This window comes from Mya arenaria, chromosome 2 (genome assembly GCF_026914265.1).
Source record: "Mya arenaria isolate MELC-2E11 chromosome 2, ASM2691426v1".
Taxonomy (NCBI): domain Eukaryota; kingdom Metazoa; phylum Mollusca; class Bivalvia; order Myida; family Myidae; genus Mya; species Mya arenaria.
The window spans coordinates 37,095,267-37,120,201 of NC_069123.1; the positions used below are offsets into that span (position 1 = coordinate 37,095,267).

The 24,935-nt window shown below is 33.7% G+C and overlaps 1 protein-coding gene across 5 annotated transcripts in view; it reads left to right on the forward strand.

Moving 5' to 3' along the window:
* The window catches only part of LOC128218821 (synaptotagmin-15-like), a 198,956-nt gene that overhangs the window by 88,346 nt on the left and 85,675 nt on the right, over window positions 1-24,935 (forward strand). Inside the window, exon 1 of one of the 5 annotated variants that reach the window (XM_052926575.1) lies at window positions 9,504-9,530. The exons of 3 other annotated variants lie outside the window; for them this stretch is intronic. In XM_052926575.1, coding sequence (XP_052782535.1) covers window positions 9,524-9,530 — 7 coding nt within the window. In that variant the 5' untranslated portion in view covers window positions 9,504-9,523. Of the gene's footprint in view, window positions 1-9,503; window positions 9,531-18,166; window positions 18,304-24,935 lie in introns of those variants that run through there. One more of the 5 variants, XM_052926566.1, reaches the window with a different exon arrangement.

Sequence of the window (24,935 nt, forward strand, 5' to 3'; positions counted from 1 at the left end):
ACCTTTCTACCTTTTTGTTAACATTTTCACTGCATTGTTTGTACACCTACATCGGATAAAGTCAATTAATCAAATACACAGTGGTTAGGTTCAACTATTTTGGCTATTTTTACTTTTTTCTAGCGTTGTTAAGTGTTTAATACACATGTGGAACTTTCTCCCCATATATGGTGTTGGGGGTCGTGAAACACTAGAAATCAGTGCTTTTTTGTACCATTCTGGGGTTACCCAAATCTACCGAAATATACGTTTGTTCGCCTATTTTGCCACCAACAACATAATTGTAATGTTTTAAACTGTTTCCTGCATTTAAATAATAATTGTGTATTTGGAAGTTTTTGGTTAAACAATCAGAAGGGCATGTTTTTAGTATTGCTGAATTGTATGCAAACACTTATATTTTGCTTCTTGATATATAACTCGACTTTCCCTTGCCTCACCAATACCAGTTCCATACAAGCTATTGCACGCCTAAATAAGATGCAAAATGACCTATGTTATAAGCTCCTGACTTGATACCAACCCGAACATTGCTTATACAATACACAATTTAATTTATTTACATGTACAGTCTAACCCCGATGGCTCGAAATCGCTCGGCTCGAAATCCTTATGGGCTCGAATTGAATGTAACACACCGATCTCTTTACACTGAAAGTAAGTTTTAACGCTTGGCTCGAATTTTCCGAGGCTCGAGGTATTTTTGCCAGTCCAAAGAAGTTCGAGCCATCTGGGTTCGACTGTAGTACAATAATAAAAGCACATTATGGAACAGAGATAAATTTCCCCAAAAGCACAAAATACAACATATAAAATAGTAGTTTAGGTTTAAGATTTTCGTTGGCAGAAGTTGTATTCTAAACAATGTTGAAAACAAATTCATATTCTTACATCGAAAACTAAGGTCAAATGCTTTCCTGATAAAATTGTTCTTGTTCGCAGCATTGTCAGAATTTAACGCTTAATTGTAGGGACATAGGGATCAGCTGTGAGTAAGAATTTTGCAGAACATCAAACTTAAATATAAAAGGTTATGATGGTTGTATGGTCCAAAAGGTTGGATTGTCGGAGGTATGAGTTTGTTTTACATGACTCAGAATAAATCCAGACATGAATAAATATATTTTATATCATTATTTATTATAATAATATATACTTATTTCATATATTATGATAAAGACAAGCCTGACATTTTGAGAAATATTCAGCCAAAAACTTTAATTGTCTCAGTATACAGCGGGAAAAACAAAAATGAAAGACAAGCTGAGGGCAAACGTTAACCAAATTAATGAAAGCAAACATTTGCAATAAATATGTGTTAAATATTTATGATGGTGAAACCTTGGTTGAACTGAGCTGCTAAACCTCTGATCCCTAGTTCCCGGCAGAAGAAATACACAACGTTAAAGCAGCTTTTATGTTTAACAAAATAATCAAAGCGACAAGTACATACTCCTACTGACAAATGTTGTGTTTGGCATCCATAAAGATAACTGACCAATCTGCATAATGACTCACAAAATTTAACAAGATGGACAGTGATGTATTCCCTGACCAAACGAGTATTCGAACGTCCCAAAGTCGTAGCTAGGGCCAGTAACTCAGAAATGTTCCTCATTGAACGCTCACAGCAATATATTTCAACCAGCCTTTGCATAATATTTCTGCCGAAACGTCGTTAAAGAAAAGGCGGAACATCATAAAATTTATTCAGAGACATTTATTTTCATTGATTATGTTTCTTTGTGGGACAATCGCCTGACAGTGATTCAGGAAACAAACTTGTAGCATTTGTTTGTTTTTCTCATGAGACATTTCATAATATTTCTCAAATATTGCTTTAGATTCTGTTTATCTGAGTTCTTTCAATTATCTTAAATTGAGTCCATAATCGCTGAATATACATTTATAGTGAACTAAGCTACAAATTAACACGCGGCAAAATGTTTACTTGTACTGTGAAAAGCATTAAAAAGGAAATGATACGTATTGTAAAATATTAACGGCTAGTTGTTGATAAGTCGTAGAAAACTTTGTTGAAGCAATGCAATCATATATATCCTGACATGCGCAACAGGACACTTAATTTTTCTTATTTTCATTGTGGTTCGTTGTAGCCAATGGATGCGCCAATGCTCGCTCTTGTTGAGAAAACAGTCAACGGTCGCGCTGACGTTTGGGTTTTGCTTATCGTCCACAAATGAAATGAAGAAGCCCAATTCCAATGCATATTCCAGAAATTCTTACGTATAAACTGAACTAAGGATATTTTAAATATGTTTAAATCTTTCACAAATTGCTCGTTTTACTGTTTGTACACATCAAACAGTCTTGAGTTATTTCATGCTAATGCAATCATAGCTAAGTAATAACGTGCCACTGTTTAAGAGAACATCTCACATGTCGTTTCCTTTACAAATAAGATATTTAGGGCCGATGTTTTATTAACTTCTGATTGAGATGCATTATGCATTCAACAACCCAAGGCTGCTGGTAAACTAATTACACTAATTACCAATGAGGCCAAATTAAAACCATTGAATTAAGTCTCCAACAAGGAAAATTCTTGATAGACATATTTTTTGTAACAGTTGTAAAGCATCTGTATGATGAAAAAAACGCATTTCACTATTCAAATAATTAGTAATAGACGTTAATATAACTACAAATGTAGAATGACTATAATTTGAGTGTGTCTTTTTCTTTTTTTTAGTTTGGTTGAAGCATCACTTATTTATTAATATATGTATGTACGCTATATCGACAGAGTAATTTGATCAGTAAAAATATATATCAACTATAAATCTTATGAAACATTTTTCATTATGTTTATGAACCAATTGATTTTGTTTCATGTTTACATATCCTTAAACCATTTGTCTATACATATCCTGTCAAATTCAATATTGGATATTTTGTATATGTCAAAAATCATAAGTCGCGTTTTCACTGAGTAAATACGATTTCATAACGCTATGGCTAAAACATGTTCAATCTTATCATTGTTTACCTAGAAATCCGGATTCATGTACCGAACGTGTAGCAGCTATGACCAAGTCATGCCTCATTTATAGGAAGAAGATGGAGGATCAAGGTATAATATTGATGATGGAGAAAAACGTAGCGAAGACGTTGTAGTGACAACTCCGTCTTTGTCAACTGCGCGTCCAAATTCATGTCATCGTTACGTCCATACTACGTAACAAAAAAACCATAAAGAGAATACTATAATACGACAATGAAGTTTATATCATAGCGCATTATGTCCCAACTCAGACATACCTAAAAACAGTCACGTCGTCCCACTGGCAACAGTTCTTGTCAAGTCATGGATGTGTATAGGCATAATGTGCTTAATTTTGAACAAAGAAGTGTGAATCAACAGACTAAAGGTGATCAATTGACACTGCTGGTAATGATGACATGACGGAGGAATAGAATACAACGAAGATCTTGCGGTGAGTCCTACGCTGCAAGCAATAAACCTTTTGTATTGCCATTATGACCGACTGCTAGCTGAGCTGAGAATAGAACCGCAATTCGTCAATTTTCTGAGAATGTGTTTGATGAACTGCTGAACAGAGTTCGGCCTAGAATTACCAACGAAGACACTACAGGAAGCATTGAGGCCATGCCTGAAACTCGCTGTAACTATACGCCTCTGGTGACAAATATTCAACCCTCCAGTATGACTTCATAGTTGCTCGCAACACACATGTCGTATTCATATCATACGTATGTTAGGCCATTGTTGATGTACTGAAATACGAAGTAATCGCCGTAAGTTGACGAATAGCGTCATCTTGCTGATGGATTCTTGAAACGATGGAATGTCACACATGGCCAGCGCTGCCATTTATGACAATCTGTCCATGTACTCTGCCATCTTCCTGTTGAATATGACCGGACTGGCCTCCAACAACTCAATCATTTCTTTTTTCTGCTTAGCGCTGAGATCAGTGAATATCTTTTACATGGATGGGGTTTTGTCGCTTCTTCTCAGCGCCAGCCGTTGCTTTAAGTTGTTGCCAGACCCTCCAGATGATATATTGAAATAAGTTACTTTAATTTATGATATATAAGCAATTTAATGAATTGTGTGAACGAGTTTTGCACGGTTATAACTATATATATTCAAGAAAATTAAATGCTTTTGAATATTACATTTACACAATAAATATGGACGCATATGAAGTTAAGCGTTTGCTAAACTCTTTTGACAAAAATGAGATACCAGACTCGGGGTAAAGGGCCAATTTGGTATCGCCCTTAAAACGAAACAATTCTGGAAATTCCGAACGATAGTTAGCCATGCTCGAACCATAACATGTTTATGTATGTGTGATAAACCAACCCCGTGCGTCATTCCTCAACTCTTTATTCATGAACATTTTAGTAGCCTTATGATTTACCCATTTCTCGTAAAAATGTGTTTTTTTTACTACAGTGTCAAATGTGATTGCGGGCTTTCTTGGGTCAGCGATACTTGTTTTCTAATTTATTTAGGAGTTCGATTATGTGTTTATCTATCAATAGCAGTAAAATGTTTTAAAATATAATTAAGGTTATCTTGAAAAATGAGTTTTAGACGTGCGATATAGGGTATCTGAATTATCATAATGGTTTGCCTTAAAAAGTTTTTCCGTGTTAAGTTAGTTTCGTATGCCTCTTTCTTGCAGCCTCATGTCACGATTTGCTCCTTGTTATTCGTCATAGCCTCATCAGAAATTCCGTCTACGCGGATGTTTCGTTTGAAATTATAAATGGCACGACACCTCAAGAAACACAATCATATCATACGACGTGATTTGTTTTGATAAACCCCAAAGGGGCGTTAATGCTGTGACAAATGTCGATAAATCAGAAGTTGTGTTTGTGATATTGTGGATTATGCATTTATCTTGGCATTAAGGATATTTGATTTGTATGCATTCCTATTTAATAAGAAGTGTACTGTAATATACAAGGTCAAACTTGCTGATAACTAAACGTACGTATTTTCAGTTTTGGGTTAAAGATGTCATGTTTAAATGAAGTAAGCTTTTTAGTTGTTATGCCTTTCGGGGTTCCATGGCTTCGTATATTGTTAGGTTTGGCCAAGGTCACCTTTTCCGAACAGGAGATTTGCTAAAAAAAACTCATTTTGTTGCAATGAGTTATGAACACACAGGCTCCAATTTAGAGTACTTTACAATAAAAGCAAAGCAACTAGATAAAATCAGGAGAAACAAATCTTAAGATAAAATTCAAATTGGATTGTGTCTGAAAATTGCTTTTTCTCAGACCATGAAATCGAAGCAATTTCATAAGAAACTAGAACTTGACAGATTTCTGCTAGAAAAACAACTTTGAAACCGAGACAAAACTTGGAAGGTATATGATTTATTAAGACGAGTTCAAACGATTGCCCAGATACGTTCAATGCTCACGGAACTTGAACAATATATTTAGATTGATATGTATAAAGTGATTTAAGAATGCACACTATTATCAAACTAATCCGGGACATTGAATGACGATGTTGGGCGAAACTACGAGCCAAGTATGCTTTAATTTACTATTCAAAACTTTACTGAAAGTCTGATTGAATTTATTAGTCTTTTAAACGCTTGTTTAGTTCAAGCGAGGTATTTCAGCACCATTTCAATGAAGTAAAACACAAGGTTTGATTCAAAATAATAAAAAAAGTTGCCTCGAGTCGATAACCTTCCTTTCTGCTTTCACACCAACCCATAGCAGCTATAACGCAATTCTTAATAAGTTAATTTCTGGGACGTGATTTTTTTTGTGCATATTACTTTTATGGTTTAAAGTGATTTAAAATGTACACGCAAGTTATTGGAAACATATATGCCTCATTTTAATTAATTCAGAATAAATCAACATACTTTAGAGCACATCAATATGTTGTTATGTATACGGGGCCAATTCCGACTGGTTCCTGCCACATACATATGTAGTAAACTAGTGACAAGCATTTCGGGAAACCGCAGAAATGTAAGTCATAATAAAGATACCAAACCACTTCAAAATTTGTGGACTGGAACATGGGCGAGGTTTTGCATTTTGTAATGGTTTAATGGATTGTTGCATGAGCATTTATGTAAGAACATACTAACAACCTTTTACTTTTGAGTGGTACACCTTTTTTACTGTAAAATATCAACTAAGATGGCAAGTCCCTGTTTATAACTACCGCTTTACGTGGTTTACATTTATTACGACTGACTGTTGATTTACTAAAAATCAATGTATTAAAAAGCTTAAGAAATTTTGTCTTCTCATTGGACAAATAAAATGTTGACCACCATATCTGTAGAATTCAAGTGACAAAAACACGAATTACCTACCGCCCTTATGGACGCAGACATTTTTTGGTGTATGGTTTAAAAACAAAGTATTCATGTGATCACCGGCTCAAGGGTATCAGACAATCAAGTTGAATAAAGTTTGATTGAACTAAATGCAAGTTCAACCTTTTTTGGTGAAAGCATTGCGTGCACACAAATATCAGAAATTTTAACTTTCATAAATGTAATAATTATGGTGTGCGTCAGCTAAAAGGTTTAATTACTTATAAATACCTTTCATTCAAGTAATGCCCCCTTATTTACTGCGCAGAATTAAGCTTCTGTTTTATACATATCCCAATAATCATTTCGTATGTAAATCATGTAAACGTTATTTTAGCCCTGATTTATTTTGTTTAGGTCTGTATGTGTATACCATTTCTATTTTAATAATGAATGTGACAGCAGGCATGACGGCCCAAATTTTCTGATGGCCTGTGTCATCAAGTTGATTTCGTCGCTTTTCTGTTTGTTATCTTTTTTAAAAATTGTTTTTATTGATTGTATCGTTATTTTTAATGTATATGAAAAGCTCAGAACCAAGCTCAGTAGCTTAAACATAAACCCCGTTTAATGGCACAGGGTAAAAGCCAAAGATATTGAACACAAAATCAAAAACTCACTTACAAGAAACACGGAACAACAGCACGAAACACCACAACAAACCCCGTGCATATATATTATAATATCAAAACTCACAGTGAATACATTTGCGGACCTTGAAAACTTCTGAAAAAACAATTACTAGAAGCCATAAAAGTACATATACTCAAGATGAAATTCAATTAGATTGTCTCTAAAAATCACGAACTTCGTAAGAAATGATATCAAACGCATTTTGCTAGAATTTCGATTCTGGCATTCTCCTGTCAGACAAACAGAGCTAAAACATAGAAAAGCACTTAAGTAATATTGAAAACGAATATTAAGTGTCAAAAAGTCAACGCCGTTGATTTTGATCCGAATATCTTGTTCTGCTTTTATTATTTTCTTTTAACGAACACCCAAACATAGGGAGAAAAGGAGAACTTTTTAATGCAGATAGATGTTAGTGATTTTATTAAGATATTTCAAGAAAGCATCGCAGCGGAAAACGTCTTATGTATGTGATTGACAAGAAGCTATTTAAACGACGTCGCAGTTTTAATACCATTAATACCGATACTCTTGAATCCTTGCGCCTGAATGTGATTCTGTACTTTACCCTTGATGCCGTTAACGGCATCGGCTGCATAAGCAAAACCTTTAACTGCATTAAATTATATTTTTATCAAAGCATGATTAAATTTGGTTACAATATAAGTGAGCTTAACGTCTCGGCCTTGTTTGATCGTGGCTTAAATCTCCTCAGTAACACAAGAGTCAAAACCGCTTTCACATAACAACAAGTAGGCTCATTTCATAAGCAGACACTAACTTAATGTCTATCTCTAAATTAATTGAGATGTGAAATGAGTATTGCTATGACATAAGGGCCTTCGCCTCTGTGTATTCAAGTTTTTACTCAGACACAAAACCGCAAATCCTAATTTTCTTAAAAATTTAAGATCAGCTGTGTAGATCATGAAACTTACTCAAAGGATTCAATACGACAAGTTAGACCTTTATCCTGGATTACGTGTTATACTTGTGTTTAATAAAGTTAAATTAATGGTGTTCTTATCTATATAAAACAATCTGAGTCAAAATCACAATTGGCGGCTTTACGCCAGCAATTGATTCACATGTAGAACTGAAGAAACAGCTTGGTTTCATATTTTCGCTATTCGCCATTCAGTTCGCCCTAAGCTATAATCAAGCTTCAACATTTGTCTTTTATGTTTTCATATATTATTTTCTTCAAGGACAGTAAACGTAATGTTGATCTTAAAATGCAACAGAAACAACGGACTCATGAAACATCACTAAAGTCTTATATTACACGTTTCGATCATGCGATTTGTAGCCTTTCATATGCTGATTAATGGATGCATTTCATTCCTTTATGGTGTAAAGTGTGCTGTAGCGGCCTATTAGTAGCAAAATGCTCGAAGGGGAGTCTATGACGCTACGACAGCAAAACAAAAACACTATGATATTTATTTCCCTTGCTTAATTGAGTCTTACAATTAGAGAGTATATCTATGTATAATATTCATGCGAGTTAAGTGACAAGGGTGGGGGGGATTGTGTTTGTGTTTCAGGATATTTTTGTGATTGTACAGCATATTTTTGTAGCTGTAACGTGTTTTGCATCAGTACTATCGTGATTCTGTATATGGAATATCATTACGGTTCGGGCTCATGCCTACTTGAATGGTATCACTGGGCAGATTCGCATTTAATTATTTAGAAGAGCAGCTCTTACAACAAAAAATCCATTTAGCAGATTACTGCAACTGCCTTATTCCTTCTAAGATACGAAAACAACGCCAAATTTCCATTGACATATTTTTTATTATTATATGAGTTCGTTGGAAGCTCGAACATGCGCACATGTTCATATATTAGCAATCGCGCTGGATATCGCAACGAACACTAAGAAAGTTTGCGTTAATGTGTATGGCGGCGCCTGGCTGTGGCAGGCTTATCGACTGAATCGATTAAAATATCAAAGATAAACACTTACTATTACTTACATATAAGGGCATTTCATGAAGTAAAACCATTGACTGACTTTAATGTTTACATGTTATTTTTTCACTGTTAACATAATGATTATGGTTTCATATCAGCAAATAAAACAGGTATCCTTCATGGAAATGGCGAGTTTTTTTCCAATTTTGAAATAAACAATATTGATCCCACATACATTTTATGTCGTATGAACACGTTTATATAATTATTAATATAATGATTTATTGAAAATAGCAACAACTTGTTATTCACTTTCTTATGGCTTGCTTAAATCGTTTATATGAGTTAAACTGATAATATGATAAAGCAATTTCTCTCCAGCAGTTATATATGTTTAATAAAGCGCGTCTGTCGTTCAAATAAGGCTAAATCAATTTCGTTGTCAGCCATTCTATGTGACATGAAATAAACGTGAGTAAGAAACCCCGCGTTTTTCCGTTTAAAGGTTTTCCTTTATGTAAATGACAGTTTTAAATGTATCTGTTATTGAAGGTTTAATATAACTTTAGTGAGAGCATGAGTGTTATCAGTTACGATCGATGGATTAAAGTAGCGACATGACCGGTAAGATAAATTAATTATTTAGCTTTTTTGTATAACGAATAACAATACGTACCAATTCTTGTATTTTATTTACTTGTTGTAAAGTCATGTTATTATATTTAGCGTGAAGTCGCTCTGAAGGGCTTATCATTTAAAAAGGGTTGAAGATTTTAAAAGCAAACTAACTTTCTTTTAAGTTGTATAGTGGTCTACATTATATTGTTGAGGCTACCAACTTAGTGAGAGCGCCGATTTTATATATACTGCTTCACCTGATTAATATAAAAAAACGACTCATAGCTGATTTACTGAAAATGTATAGGAAAAATTGAATAATATTGCCGTCTCTTGAAGAAATAAAATGCTGCACGCTAATATGTTTATGTGCATTCCTATAATACGATTTCATAGGTTTGTTTTCCTATTTCAATACATCAGTAAAATAGCTTTAACAATACATCTTTCTGAACGATTGATTATACATGTAAACCGAATTTATGACCTATTTATCATCTACCATCTACGGTACTACGAAATACATTATAGTGTATCCATTTCGTTCCACATCAGTATCTAATATTGGATTGGGTATTAGAAAACGTGCTCCACTTACAAAAGTATTATTAATTAGTTTTAGTTTCCATATTGGGGTTATCGAAACTTCCTCTCATACCAATGTGACTTGAAACATTTCAAGTAATTTGATATCGGCAAATCTTCATGTTTCATGGATGAAAATTTTTGCGATTTTATATTAAATTCTTTAATTTGTCGACTGCTTAAGTGGTTTGGGAGGACACATTCATCCATAAATCTGTTTTCATATTGTATTAGTGTAATTCGTATACAAGCATTATTATTTTTATACATGAATAATTATAACATGTTCAGGTGGTTAAAACAAAACTTAGATAGGGTAAACGCATAGCTATTTATTTTGTGTTTTGTATTTTTACAATGATGCTTTTTATTATGAAGCTCTATGATCACACAGTTTTAAACCTTTTATTTACTAAGGCAGACTGTGTGTGATGTTTATTGTTTTAAACAATAACTGCATCGTATCTTTGAAAAGTTTTTGCATTTGGTACTTTGTTGTATTCCTACGTCAGCAGATAAACTCACGATCCCTTATATTTGAAGTACTTGGGGTTCACCTATTAGTTTATTTTTTGTTTGTTTTATTATTAAGTTTCTTCAAGTTATTGCATACTATGAAAACATCTACCTTTTAGGTTTTTACTTTATTCTGGATTGTTGGGATAAGAATGAGGCTGTGCACGCAACCTGGTATAAACCTCCAGTAAATTTGTATTTTTGCTCTAGTTGCTTTATATATATGCACTGTGCTATTTGTTGAGTTATATGCTGTTGTTCCATGTTTCTTGTTTGTGATTTTCTTGTGTTCTTTTTATTTTGCGTTTACCCTGTGCCATTAAACGGGGTTTATGTTTAAACGTTCGGCCTACTGAGCTTGTTTCTGTAGTTTTCCATCTAAATATTTATCTAAATTTGCTACGCACCATATCACAATAACGCTCGCATCTTTGTCTGAAACTTACAAAAATGTGTTTTTTCTCACAATTCGAAATTTTAAGGCACGCAAAAGTAAAAAAGAATAATAGCGCATATCAGGTTTTGAAATGAACTTCCGTCTAGGACTGAAATTAATGTCCCATTGATCTCCTTCTTATGTGAACATAACATACCGAATAATCAGTGTAAACATTTTTTTAAAAATAAGCTTTCTTTTTTTTCAGGGGTACATAACACAAACACGGGCATTCTTCATGTTTTAATGTGTTTGTTTTTCACATTGAGGTTGCTTTTTGTCTTAACATTTTCGTAATTCGTCTGGCATGGGGACCAACATATTGGAAATGCCAGTCTGTGTGCTAAAGATTTTCTGAACACTTTTTACACATAGAAGTATGTTATTCAAAACAATTAAATTGAAAGAATGAATGATTTCTTTAGAAAGCATTGTGAAATACTAGTATATAAATATCAGATCCCATTGGGGGGGGGGGGTAGCGTATCTTTGATACTGTCAACCAAGGCGTTGAGCGATATTACCCCCTGTTTTAGTGGTGTCATATTCTTTAGGGATGAAAAGACAAACCATTCATGTACTGGTAAAAATTGTATGGTCGTTTGTTGTCTAAAAATATGGCGACTTATTACTGGACCCGTTTTAACTAACGTTTTGAATCTGAGTCACCATTAGCTATAGGAAATCTTTCAAGATTTGTCTTCATACAGTAGTATTATGTTTTCAAACAAGAAATAACAAGTATGATCTTACAATTGCAAAAGAAAGTTTCGTCAATGCCAGTTAATCCTTTCATTTGCTGATTCATGGCTTAATGTTTCATTTAAGAATGTTCTTCATGGTGTAAAAAGGGCTGTATAGTAAAATTAACAGCGGTCACAAATGTTGATGTTCAAAGATTTAGTATGAGCAATATACGCGAAAGGGAGAATACGAAGCTTGGGTACAGCAAAAAAAGACTGTACTATTTATTTCCCTTTCTGAACTGAAATTAATTCTCGATATCAGAGTAGTCCGTTTTTCCTATGAACTTATCTACGCACGGATATCTTCAATACATAATTTGGGATTAGATACAAGTGAACGTATTGGGTTAGTGTTTCAGGAAAGTATTGCGCCTGTACATCATATATTTGTGGATGTAAAGTGTTTTGCATCAATATTTTCGTATTCCTTATGAAGAATAGTGGTCAGTCTTATACCTGATCGAATTGGATCACTGGACAGATTTACATTTACAAATTTAGATGAATTCTGACAACCAAAAATTGATTTAACATATTTCAAACCGCAAAATTTCCATTAAGTAACGAAATCAACTATTAAATTTCCATTTCATCATATCTTGGATATATCAAGTGAGTTATTTAGCTGAAAAAGTATGCCTACTCATGGCATATATAAAGGCTTTCGCGCGAGAGTTTGCACTTAACACTTAGAAAGTAAAATAATTTCTTTCACGTATTTTAAATGCTAGTTTAGCGCCGTACTTGGGTTGCCTGCTGGCTTAATTGTTTAGAATATCAAAAGAACACCCTAACAATTAGATAGATAAACTGGCATTTCATGACGTAAAACCTTTCACTGACGATAGTATTTGGAAAGATAGCTTTCAAAGGCCCACACGGATATTAAACATTTTGACATGTAAAATTTATAATGATAACAAATGGATTAGGTTAAATTAAGATAGATTTAATCAAAAGGGTATCTTTAAAACAATTGCGGGTTTTGAAATTAAACAACTTAAATCCCACATACGTTTCCAGTCTGATAACACACATGTAAATGTCATGAATTAATAAATATAACAACAATTTCTTAATCCCCTTCTGATAGCTTGCACACATTGTTTATAGACGTTTAACTGATAATATGTTAAACTAATGTCTCTCAAGCAGGTCCATTTCATTTAATTAAGGCCACAACAAATTGATCATTTGTTCGTCGGATTTGCCGCACCTAAAATTCGAAAAACGAAAAAAAAACAAAAAAACTTTTTTTTGCGCCCGCACATACTATTTGGCCGCGCATATTTATATTTTTTGTTGACTTCTAAATTTCCTCTATTTTCTGAAATTCTTTTACTTAGAATTTAAACCTGCAACGTCGACCTCGCCTTTTTTAAGGTAATTCCATGCTTTACATTCTTCGCGAGCAAACTTTCCTCGTGTCAGGCCAAAATAAGGTCCGGGTAACCGCAAAATAGCCGATATTTGTTGACAGTCTTTTTTGTCGGGAATATTTTGCAGGACGCACCGTTGTTATTCATTTCCGGTATTAAGTTTCAGGTTACTTTCAGTATTTGTAATGTAAAATACACGTTTTAAGTGAAAATCAGTGTCATAGTCAATGGATTATAATCTTCAGTAAACAACAAGAGTTTCACAGCGTCGAAGGCAATAGTTATTTATGTGTGTTTTAAGTAATTTATTGTTTTGTACACAAAATTTAGTGTTAAATAATAACTAAATCGGATTTTGAGTGCAAAACTTATATTAAAATACACGAACACACAACTTACGGTAAAACCATTGAACATGTTTTCGTGGGTTATTTTTTAAATTCTTAAATGTCTCAGTTTTCATATAATCATAATTGTTTAAAACAGATAAAAATAGTAGGACTTGTAAATGTTTTAGAAACATTCTGTATTTATGCACGAGTCAATTGTAACCACGCCCCCCAACCCCCTCCCCTCAGGTCCGAGGATAGCGGGGTAAATGAACCGTGTTTTAACCTTCCAGGTGGCCCCGCAGTGTCGGGTAAATGCGGTGGATTTGCCCGGCGGGGTTGGCTGGACCGAAAGTCCCCGCTATTCCCCAGACCTGGAGGGGGGGGGGGGGGGTGGGGGGGCTGGTGGTTACAATTGACTAGTGCATAACACATACAGTTTGAAAATAACATCAGTTAAATCAGAAAATAAAACCTTTTATAAGTAAAATGACTGTTTTAATTTTCTCAATTCTTTGTGCTTATCCATTTTTTCCTTTGACCGAGTTGTAGTAAAGTGGCCTGTTTCTTACGGTCATTGAAGCTATGGGGCTATCATGTTATTCTTTTTAAGGCACGGACCTATACAGCATAGGTTCTTGGTCAAGGCGAGGTCTTGAAAGGGAAACACCACCTGCGTTAAAATAATAACCGGTGCCACATTTGCAGGATTGTTTGATCCTGCTTCAAGTATGTTGTCCCGCAATTCAATCCACAGTGTTTCTTTTTTAAGAAATGTTCTCTGTGTTATTTACTTTTTCAATCTTCTGCAATGTCAATGTCACTACAATTTTATCATGTGCTTCAAGAGGTTCAAATTTAGACCTGACCCAATATTTGGAAATGCTCAAATGATGAATTACTCTTACTAGTCTAAAATGTTTTTTGTGATAGTAAGTTACGGAATGAATACAATAGTTTTCTTTTTGGTCCTCGAATAATTGCACGTTACTATGACGAATGTTGTCTTTACAATATATCCACGTTTAAATTTAAGTTAATTGTAAAGCACTGGATCTCATTGCCATTTGTTAAATATTGAGACAGATTTTCATGTGATACAATCAAAACCTTTTCATTTATAACTGAGAACCTTTGTTTGTAATTGAAAAGCATTTCTTGACATAATTGTATGATAAATTTGGTAAGAAATATACTTTTTTATTTATTTTTTAATTTTTCGCTCTTCGCTCGCCTCTGATTTGCCTTAAATTTAAAAAAAAGTTTTTTGTTTTTTTTTTCGCTCGCTCGCTCCTACTTTTTTTTGGCAAAATCCGTAGAACAAATGATCAATTTGTTGTGACCTAAGCACATCTGTCGTTCAAATAAGGCTAAATCAATGTTGTTGTCAGCCATTCTATATGACATGAAATAAACGTGATTAAGAAAACCCGCATTTTTCCGTTTAAAAGTTTTCCTTTATGTAAATGACAGTTTGAAATGTATCTGTTATTGAAGGTTTAATATAACTCTAGTGAGAGCATGAGTGTTATCAGTTACGATCGATGGATTAAAGTAGCGACATGGCCGGTAAGTTGTAAATAATTATCTAGTTTTTGTGTTAAACGAATAACAATAAGTTACAAATATTGTATTCTATTTACTTGTTTTAAAGTCATGTTATTATTCATAGCTTAGAAGTCGCTGCGGAGGGTTTAAATTTAATCTTTAAGCTTATAGTAGTCTACATTATATTGTTTAAACTACCCACTAACTAAGTCCGCCACTTTTTATTTATACTCCTTCACTTGATTAAATCCATAACAATTGACCGCTGATTTACTGAAAACTTTTATTTGGAAAACTTGAAAAATACTGCCTTCTGTGGAAAAAAATAAAATGCTGCACACTAATAAATATGTGTGCTTTCCTTCAAATGTTAATCAGTTTTGCATATTGTACACCACATCATTATAGGAAAGGAAAAGACATGTCGGATAAATTGGTCTAATTTGTTGCTGTTTACATTCGTAAGAATTAATTTAAAAAGGTGTATCATCATTTTATCTGTATTTACCCATATCGTACACTTTCAGTAATTTTACTGATGAATGCGTAAGTCTTTCTTAACGATTGACTTTATATACTGAACAGTGAACACATCACCTACTTTACTGCAGGTACTACAAAATACATTTAAGTGTATCCTTTTCGCACCAGTATCTAATATCGGAAAGTATATAAGAAAACGTTAAAAACATGATCAACTTACGAAAATCAGTTTAATTAGTTTTAGTTTCAAGATTGGTGTTATCAAAACTTCCTTTTATATGGATGCGACATGACAGATACCAGGTAAATTGATAGTGTTTGCTTATGATTCATGGATGAGAGACTTTTGCGATTTCATATTAATTTCTTTATTTTTTCCACTGCTTAAGTGGTTTTGGAGGGCACATTCATCCACAAGTGTGTTTTTATATTGTATTAGTGTTATTCCAATACAAGCAATACTATTTGTATACATGTATCGTTATAGCATGTCCATGTGCTTTTAAGAAGTTAACATAATTTGCTTGGTTAAATCACGATATTATGAAAGGGTAAATGCAAAACCATTTATTTTGTGTTAGTACATACTAACAAACTTCAACCTGATGAGTGGTCTACATTGTATTGTGTAAACTACACATACAGTGGACCAGACACTGTTTATATATACTGGTTCACCTGATTAAAATAAAAAAAAACAGCTGACTACTGATTTAATGAAAAAGTATTATGTTTTCTTATTAAACAAAACAATATGTTGATCACTGAGTTCAAAAAGCATTTGCATTCAAATGAAATAGGGCTACACGAAGTGGAAGAGTTTTAAGTGCCAAAAGATTGACGCTATCCCAACTGTTTGTAAACCGTCAATCGTTTGGCACTTGAAACTATTATTTTCACCCACAACAAAATTCCTTCTTATTTAAAGGTGTTCAAGGGTCACCAAATAAAAGCTTTACATGGACCAAAATCTAAATTTCACATAAAACACACTTAAGACACCAAATGAAAGACGAGATATTTTCCTATCAGACTCACAGCAGCAGGAAATGTACCATAAACTCGTACAATATAGGTCGATGCGATTTTCTTTTGAGTTTAATGCATTTCCATTTTTAACTCATTTGGCTTTAAAGATCCAAACAAAACATGTAAATGATATTAGTACGGATAAGAAACTATTAGCGATTTTTGACGCGTTTTAACAGGATAATTTGTGGCCACGTAGCTAATAAATAAAAACAATAATTTCTAAAGGGTAATTTGTTTTCATAAGTACATAAATCAAATGTTTGTTTCTTTTTCATCTTAAAAACCAGTAAGTTTAACATGATCACGCATGTAATGATAATCATAAAATTATTTTTTGCACACCCATTGAAATCTGTAGTGCGAAGTTACCCCTGTTTTGGCGGTTTTATTTTTCTTAGGGATTAAGAAACAAACCTTTCTGTACTGATAAAAATTATATAGTCATTTGATATAATAAAATATAACGTCTTTTACTGGATCCGTATCAACTTATTTTTTGAGTTTGAGTCACCATTAGCTATAGAATTCGTTTTAAGATTTATCTTCATATAGAAGTTTTTTGTTTTCAAGCCAAGAAATATCAAGTATGATCTTAAAATTGCAACAGAAAAGAAGGTCTCGGCGATTCTAGTGTATTATTTCATCTGCTGATTCATGGTCCTCCATAGTATTCAGTTGGCTGTATAGTGAAATTACTAGCTGTCACAAATGAGCTGATTTTCAGTGTTTATATGAGCAACATACGCGAAGGGGAGACTAGGACGCTAGGACAGGAAGGTACAACTTTTGGGCTGTTTATTCCCCTGTCTGAATTCAAATTAATTTACGACAGCAGAGAAGTTCGTTTTTCCCGTGAACTTATCTTTGAACGGACATTTACAATACTTAATACGGGGTAAGTGACAAGGGGGATGATTACATTTGTGTTTCAGGAACGTATTGCATAGCATATAATTGTGGTTGTAATGCGTTTTGCATCAATGGTAACGTAATTGCGTATTATGAATAGTATTCAGGCAAATACCTCCGCGAATGGAGTCACTGGATAATAAGAGCATTTTTTTCATGTCTTCTAAATGTAAGGTTGGCTCCGGACTTAGGTTGACTGCAGGCTTGATTGTTTAGGATACCAACAATAAACATTAACTATTAGATAGATAAATTGGCATTTCATGACGTAAAACCTTTTACTGACGATCGTGTTTGAAAAGATAGCTTTCAAGAGCCCACTCAGATATATAACATTTTGACATGTTACATCTAAATTATTACACAAGGATTAGGCTTTTGTAAGTGTACAAATCAAAATTCGTTAATGGAAAATGCGAGTTTTTCCTATTCTTAAATAAGGTCCCATTAATAAGTTTATGTTATTGTCCTAATTGAATATAAGAACAATTTGTTATTCCCCCCTCTAATAGCTTGCACAAAGTGTTTATAAACGTTTAACTGATAATACGATAAAGCTATTTCTCTCAAGCGATTCCATTTGTTTAATAAAGCGCATCTGTCGTTCAAATAAGGATTAATCAATTTCGTTGTCAGCCATTATATGTGACATGAAATAAATATGCTTATAAAATCCCGCATTTGTTCGTTTAAACGGATTCTTTTATGTGAAAGACAGTTTTAATTGTCTCTATTATGGACGGCTTAATATATATCAGTGGTCAGGACATGAGTGTTATCAGTTAAGATCGATGGATTAAGGCAATGACATGGCCGGTAAGTTGAACATATCCTGTTTTATGTGTATTTTTAACGAATTATAAAAATAACCATTCTTTTCTTTTCTTTACTATTTCTAAAGCATGCTATTAGTTTTGTGTAGTTTGTAAGTCGTTCCAAAGGGGTTTAACATTTAATAATGGTAAATGGTTGTTAGTAAGTAATCACAAAAATAAGTAAACATTATATTGTGAAAACTACTTACTAACTGGGCCAGCCATTATATACCTAAATTTAATAACAGCAGCCTGCTGTTTTCCTGAAGTAAAGGTTTTGGAAAATCTGAGAAATACTGCCTCATTGGAAAATAAATGATCAGTCGAATAAATATGTTCTTATTTGTTGAAGTTTACATTCGAATATTTTTAAAGCATCTTAATATACATCATTTATTTCGTTAAAATGCATCGTTTACCTGTATTTTCCATATAAAAAAATTGCTTCGTGTCTTTGCAATAATATTACTGGTCATTGTGTATTGTAATTGTAATTAATATGTTTGAATTTGTTTCATTTTCTACTTTAATAAATCGCTAAACTAACCTTAGACTGTAATTCTTCCTTACCGATTGTTTTTGTAGATTGAATACAAACCTATTTATCCCCAGGGTAAACTGATCAGATACTCTAAAATACATTATAGATACTACGAAATACATTATAGTGTAACAATATTCGTTCCGCATCAATATTTTATATTGGATATTGTAACAGATAATATCTTACTGTTGCAATATAAAACATGGGTAATGTACAAAAGTTTCATCAATTAGTTCAAGTTTCCGGATGGGGAAATTAAAACTCCTTTATATATCGTTGTTAAACAAGACATTTTAAGTTATTCGGCAAACTTATTGTTTCTTTTTGTATTGCGGTTTCATAGTAGATTCATTTAACTATATCGTAAAAATCGCCAAACTGCTTTTATAGGTGACTTAGGAGAACACATTATCCATAAATTTATTTTTGTATTTCACTCTTATACAAGCAGTGTTAAAGATGAACATGTATCATTTGAACATGTTTAAATAAGAGCTTAGTAATGCGTAAAGATTATAAATAATGTCAGTAAGTACATACGAAATTAAATGGTTTGATACGCATAACCGTTTATTTTAGGTAAATACATTTTATAAACCTTTAGTGCTCTAAACTTTATTGCCTAAACTACTTAATGAACCAGTCATTGTTTATATTTATCGCTTTACTGGATTTAAATTTATTACGGCTGACTGCCGATTTACTGAAATAAATGAATTTAAAAATTGGAAAAAATACTGCCTTCTCGGTGGACTAAAAATGTTGACCACAAAGCACATTTTACTTTAAAAGTTTAACGCGATTCTGTTAAAAGAGGGTTTGCATTTTCCAATAGAAATGGTTGTGAAGCATAAAAAAGCCAAACGATCGGCACTATTCAAAGAACAAAATGAATGACTTGCTGCTTTGTGACGATTGCTACAATATCAACAAAGATAGTTCCCTTTTCTGAGCCGGGATATTAATTCAAGGCAAAAAGGTTTGAATAGCTTCCTTATTTGTAACATTTATCAATACTACACAATGAATTTGTTGAATGGATAGTTTGGCAAATTGAGATCATTTGGGTGCAATCATATTTCCATATTGTCGATAAACCATTCTGTTTGGGAACAGTTTTTTTATCGAATCATATATAGTCCAATCGGAATCCCGCCCTTCGCCTTTTGAAAATGACAAAGAAAAAGAAAACTTGACTATATTTTCAAGGGGCGGGATCGCGATGGCCGTAATAAGAGGCTGTACTTTTTCGTGAAATAAACCATATCCTAAAATGAGTATATTTATGCGCATGCTAAACTCGCAATTCATATTTTGTTAAATTTACTTTCTCAGGAATACATAACAAAAGAAGAAATTGTTCATTATTTATGTTGTTGTTTCTTAAAAATAGGTTCTCTTTTTTATCATTATAACGACGACACTGCTATTAAAATTTTTCTTAGGTTGTTCACAATTTAAAAACGTGCTGTTTGAAACAATTAAAGATTAAAGATGTAATTATTTCTTTAACAAAAGTCGTAAAAGAATAGTTTATAAATATCAGATCCCATTGAAGAAGATTGCATAGAGTGTTTTGGTAAGCCAAGAACGATAATGTCAACAGAAGCTTTGCGCGATGTTTACCTCTGCGATGTCGGTGTTATTTTTCTTAGGTATAAAGAGAAAAAACATGCATCTATCGACAAAAAACTATGTTCAGTTGTTATTATAAATAATAACATTTTATTGTATGCTTTCCGGTGGTTTATAGATATTTATCATTGAAATAGAAATCATATTTCACCGTTTGGAAAAGATAATTTCTATTGTCATTGTTAAATTAATTCTTTAAACAGTACTTCTCAAAGTACTTAGTTGCTGAGCTAGTACACTATTGTGAGGAGGTAAAAGCGTATCATATTGATATTAATATATAGTTATGCACCATTCAATTATAACCACGGCCCACGAGGTCCGGTGGTATACAGGGGAAAAGGGCCGTGTTTTTACCTTCCAGGTGGTCCCGCAGTGCCGGATGAATGCGGTGGTTTTATCTTCGCGCCAAAAATAGCGGGGAATGGGCCTTACCTAGGGTCCCTGGGGCGCGGGGGCATTTGGCGGAGATTTTACCAGCAGTTCGTCCCCGCAGGACATTAACCCAGGCTTGGCTGGAACGGAAGTCAAAGTCCCCGCCTTTCCCCGGACCTCGGGGGGGGGGGCGTGGTTATAATTGACTGGTGCATTGACATATATGCCTTCGTCACATCCGCACTATGAGCTCCGAACGAGTAGGTTTTCAGTACAAAAAATCCCTACAGACAAATTTGTCTCTTGAGCATGAGCATCTTATGTATTATTTGAAATCGTAGAGGACTTGCAGACTCCGTTAAACTGTTTCACTGAGCTCCAAAGTTCTCGGCGAGCTCGTAGAAATTTTCGGAAGCAGCTTGCAAAAGCCCCATTGTAACTCGGTACGGCCATCGCACGGATGATTTGGATCCCTGCGTGGCAAGAGTTTGCCGGTGCTCGCACGACTATTGCAGGCGAGGCGCAAATGCACCATACGAGCCAGTACTAACACAGGTGCAACGTACGAGGTACATCCGAGCTCCTTGCGAGATTCGCGCGACCCGTCTGCGATGTCCGTAAGGATATCATACGATTGTATCCTCAAAAACACTGGATTTTAAAAGTCGCTGGACGGCTTTATATATAGTACCAATATCGTATGGAAATGTGACGGAGGTATAAGCGGACGTTAGCACCGGGGCTGGTCAAACAAGACATTATTACTAATTTCTAGTTAACATATGCTATCTTATGCAAGAAGACGTGAATGTATCATAGGGAATTATGAGTTTTGATAAATTCTCACCAAACCCTTATTCTTCATGTATTTTACAATCCGCAATATCAAAAATTACTGTTTTTTTTTAAACCAAGCTATATTAATATAATCATAGTTTGTATTTTGGCGTTTGTGGTAAAGTGGTAAAGGTGTCCACATCTATCCTTCGATCCTCACGAGGGGTACTTTCTTAGTGCACACTACTGGAATCGCTAAAAACGAACTCGATAGCGATTTATATCAGCTTTCAGCTTTTTGCACAATCGACCTTAAATAAATAAATTATCATAATACAAATGATAAAATGTCCTGACCCCAATTTCTCGATCTGTCTGTAGTCCATTCGTTACAGCATAAAGCCAGGCACACGTATTCATTTGGTATAAATTGTGTTATATTCCCCTGTTAAAGTGATATTTTTAAAGGAAATTATTTGAAAGACAATCAAGATAAACTACTTGTTATTTTGTAAAATCGAGTTCAAACAAATACATTGGCTGAATGTTGTATGATTCTAGAGCTTGCTATTCTTAAAATATTTTGAGAAATCGGTGAAAGATCACAAAACTCTCTTAAATTTCCATATAAAAATCGGTCGAATATAATCAGATTCTCTGCATAACAACTTTCTGTCTTTTTTGTTAGCCAATGAAACCTCTGTCTTGCGTTTGAAATTTGAACATTATTCCTAATAAAATGCCCTATGCTATGATATAGAAAAAGTAAGCTTTCCTGTATGCGGTCTACTCAATAACGTACAAGACAAAATAGTTCAAACTTACCCTGCGCTCGCTCTTTATTTCATAAATTTCGCTATGTTAGCAAACTACTTGGAGCCTATTCTTGAAAAGAAACACTAATTATCTGTAATTTTGTATCCTTCTTAGGCATAAACTAACGAGGTTTATTTGAATGTTGGATTGTTATTCATTTATCTCGTGAACAACGAAAGTAAGAATAACATTTTGATATTTTCACTGCAAACTTTGGAGTGAAATTATCAACTTGAGGAACTACTTTTAAAACTCCATTGTACATACTTCTCCTTGATCACAAGTCAACACGCCCTTTTTAACCAGAAAATGTTGCCCAAAATAATTTGATATTAAAAAAGGTTGAATAATTTTAAATCAAGATATACTCGGAAATAAACAACTTACCGTTTATAAAATAAATGGTAATCCGGTTTTACAAAAGCTTTCATGAACTTTAGAATTGAATGTTCGAACATAATTATGCTTTAATTGTCATGCAAAACAAATTATAGACGAAACAACTGCTCGAACATATATATGATGTTATATCACCGTTCAAATATATTTTTGAACTATTTGACAACCCAAATTTCGATATAAGTATTTGAAAATATAGTGGAAAGCTAAACGTTTATAAAGACCATGGTCGTATTATGATTTTTTTTATCTTAAAGTGGCACACATACAATGTTTATGACGTGAGGGAGCTAAGATATTATTTTAATATAAAGATGCAAAGCAATATGCATAATGCGTGAAGTATTATACTGTATATATTATATAAGAATAAATGTATGCAAATGAAAATCATAATAGCTTTGAAACAACGCAAAATTAGCTAGGCGGATCCTCTCAGTATTGTAATATAGGAGTATCATACTGAATATAAGCATTTTTAGAATATATATACATATATATACAATGTTTTATTGAGAAAAAAAACTATTAATTATGTCATATTTATCACAGTCAGTAGTATGAGGTGCTTGCTATGAGTGTGAATGCATGTAGTTTCATCAATATAAAAAAGATAAAAACCAACATTTCACTTCATATATACAGGGAAGTATCAATACTCATAAGTTAGCGAGGGAAACGTTTAACAAGCAATAAGTAATTTAATAGTAGCCCTACTAGTAAGAAAGCCATTCTCGCCCGGAAATGGAGGTCTTCATTGAATAACTTCTCTAAAGGGAATTACAACTTTTACATATACGCGTAACTAAACGTCCAAGTGTATGTGTTGTTTCCTAAACCCGCTATTATTCATAATTATTCATGGCTAGAAATTATTTACCCTCCATGACCCAAATGTATTCTGTCGGATGGCGTGTAAAAGACATTTATTGTCATGGCTCAATTAGGATCAGATCTCTCAAAAGGCCACATTTCTTTTTCAATGAGACAGTGGAAGACAGATTCCCAGGCAACGAACATTATGCATGAGTTCTGTTTAACGTATTGCCGAGAACTCAAAACCCACTTGTATGGTGATTCCGTACAACTCAGGCCATAAACGAACGGTTGAGGAGGTTGTTGTGCCCAGTGGAATATGGATGCTGGAGGTAAAATAATTAATGTATACATTTTTACATGTTTTGCTTGGCGTGATCAGCAATGTTTTCTTTGTATATAAATGAACGAATTGGCACAAATATCCATTTTTTTATTTTCTTTTGAGTAGTAATAATTCCGACATTCTATATTCGAATAGCTATAAACTAACGGCAACCATACGTGTATGTGTTTCCATTCAACAATATATTTTCATACTGGAGGTCGTTAAATGATAATATTTGTTAGGAAATGCCGGCATTTGAACATGCCTTTTCTGTAAACGTTGTATGTAAGACGCCAGCGCTGAACGCATTGAGGTCAATGCCTAATTACACGGTATAATTAAGTAAAAAATGTATTACCCATATTCCTATAAGCTAGTATGCGTGCACTATAGGCGTTTGCGACTTTCGTTGGAGAGTTTAATCCACCGCGTGCATTGTATGTGCCGCGATGCATCAATACACAGCAGCGTAGCTAACGTGAGCTTCTAAAAGCCTTAACTAAACTTAAAGCAGATAATATAGTTATAGTAGTAATCCAATCAGACATAGCCGTAAAGTACTTGCTTAGCCCGTAACACAGATACCGTTGATTTGTGAAACCGGGCCCTTGACGCCCAACGTCAAGTGTACGGATGAGCTGTACGGGATTGTCTAGGCCGTTTTCAACGTTTATGTTGTCTGCATATGTCGTCGCACACCCATTTTGCAACAGTACACATATTCCATATGCCCCCCTAAAAGAATACAGGAACTCGTATTCCTCATAATATAAAACAACATCGGATAATAACAGAGTAATTACTTTTCAATGGCCTTCGTTGTATTTCACAATAAAATGATTTAATGTTTGATATGAAATCACAAAATATGCCAAGTTTTAATTCACTAATTTCCATGTAAAACGTGTTAGTTTCGGTCCGAATGATTTGCTTCGTGACAATG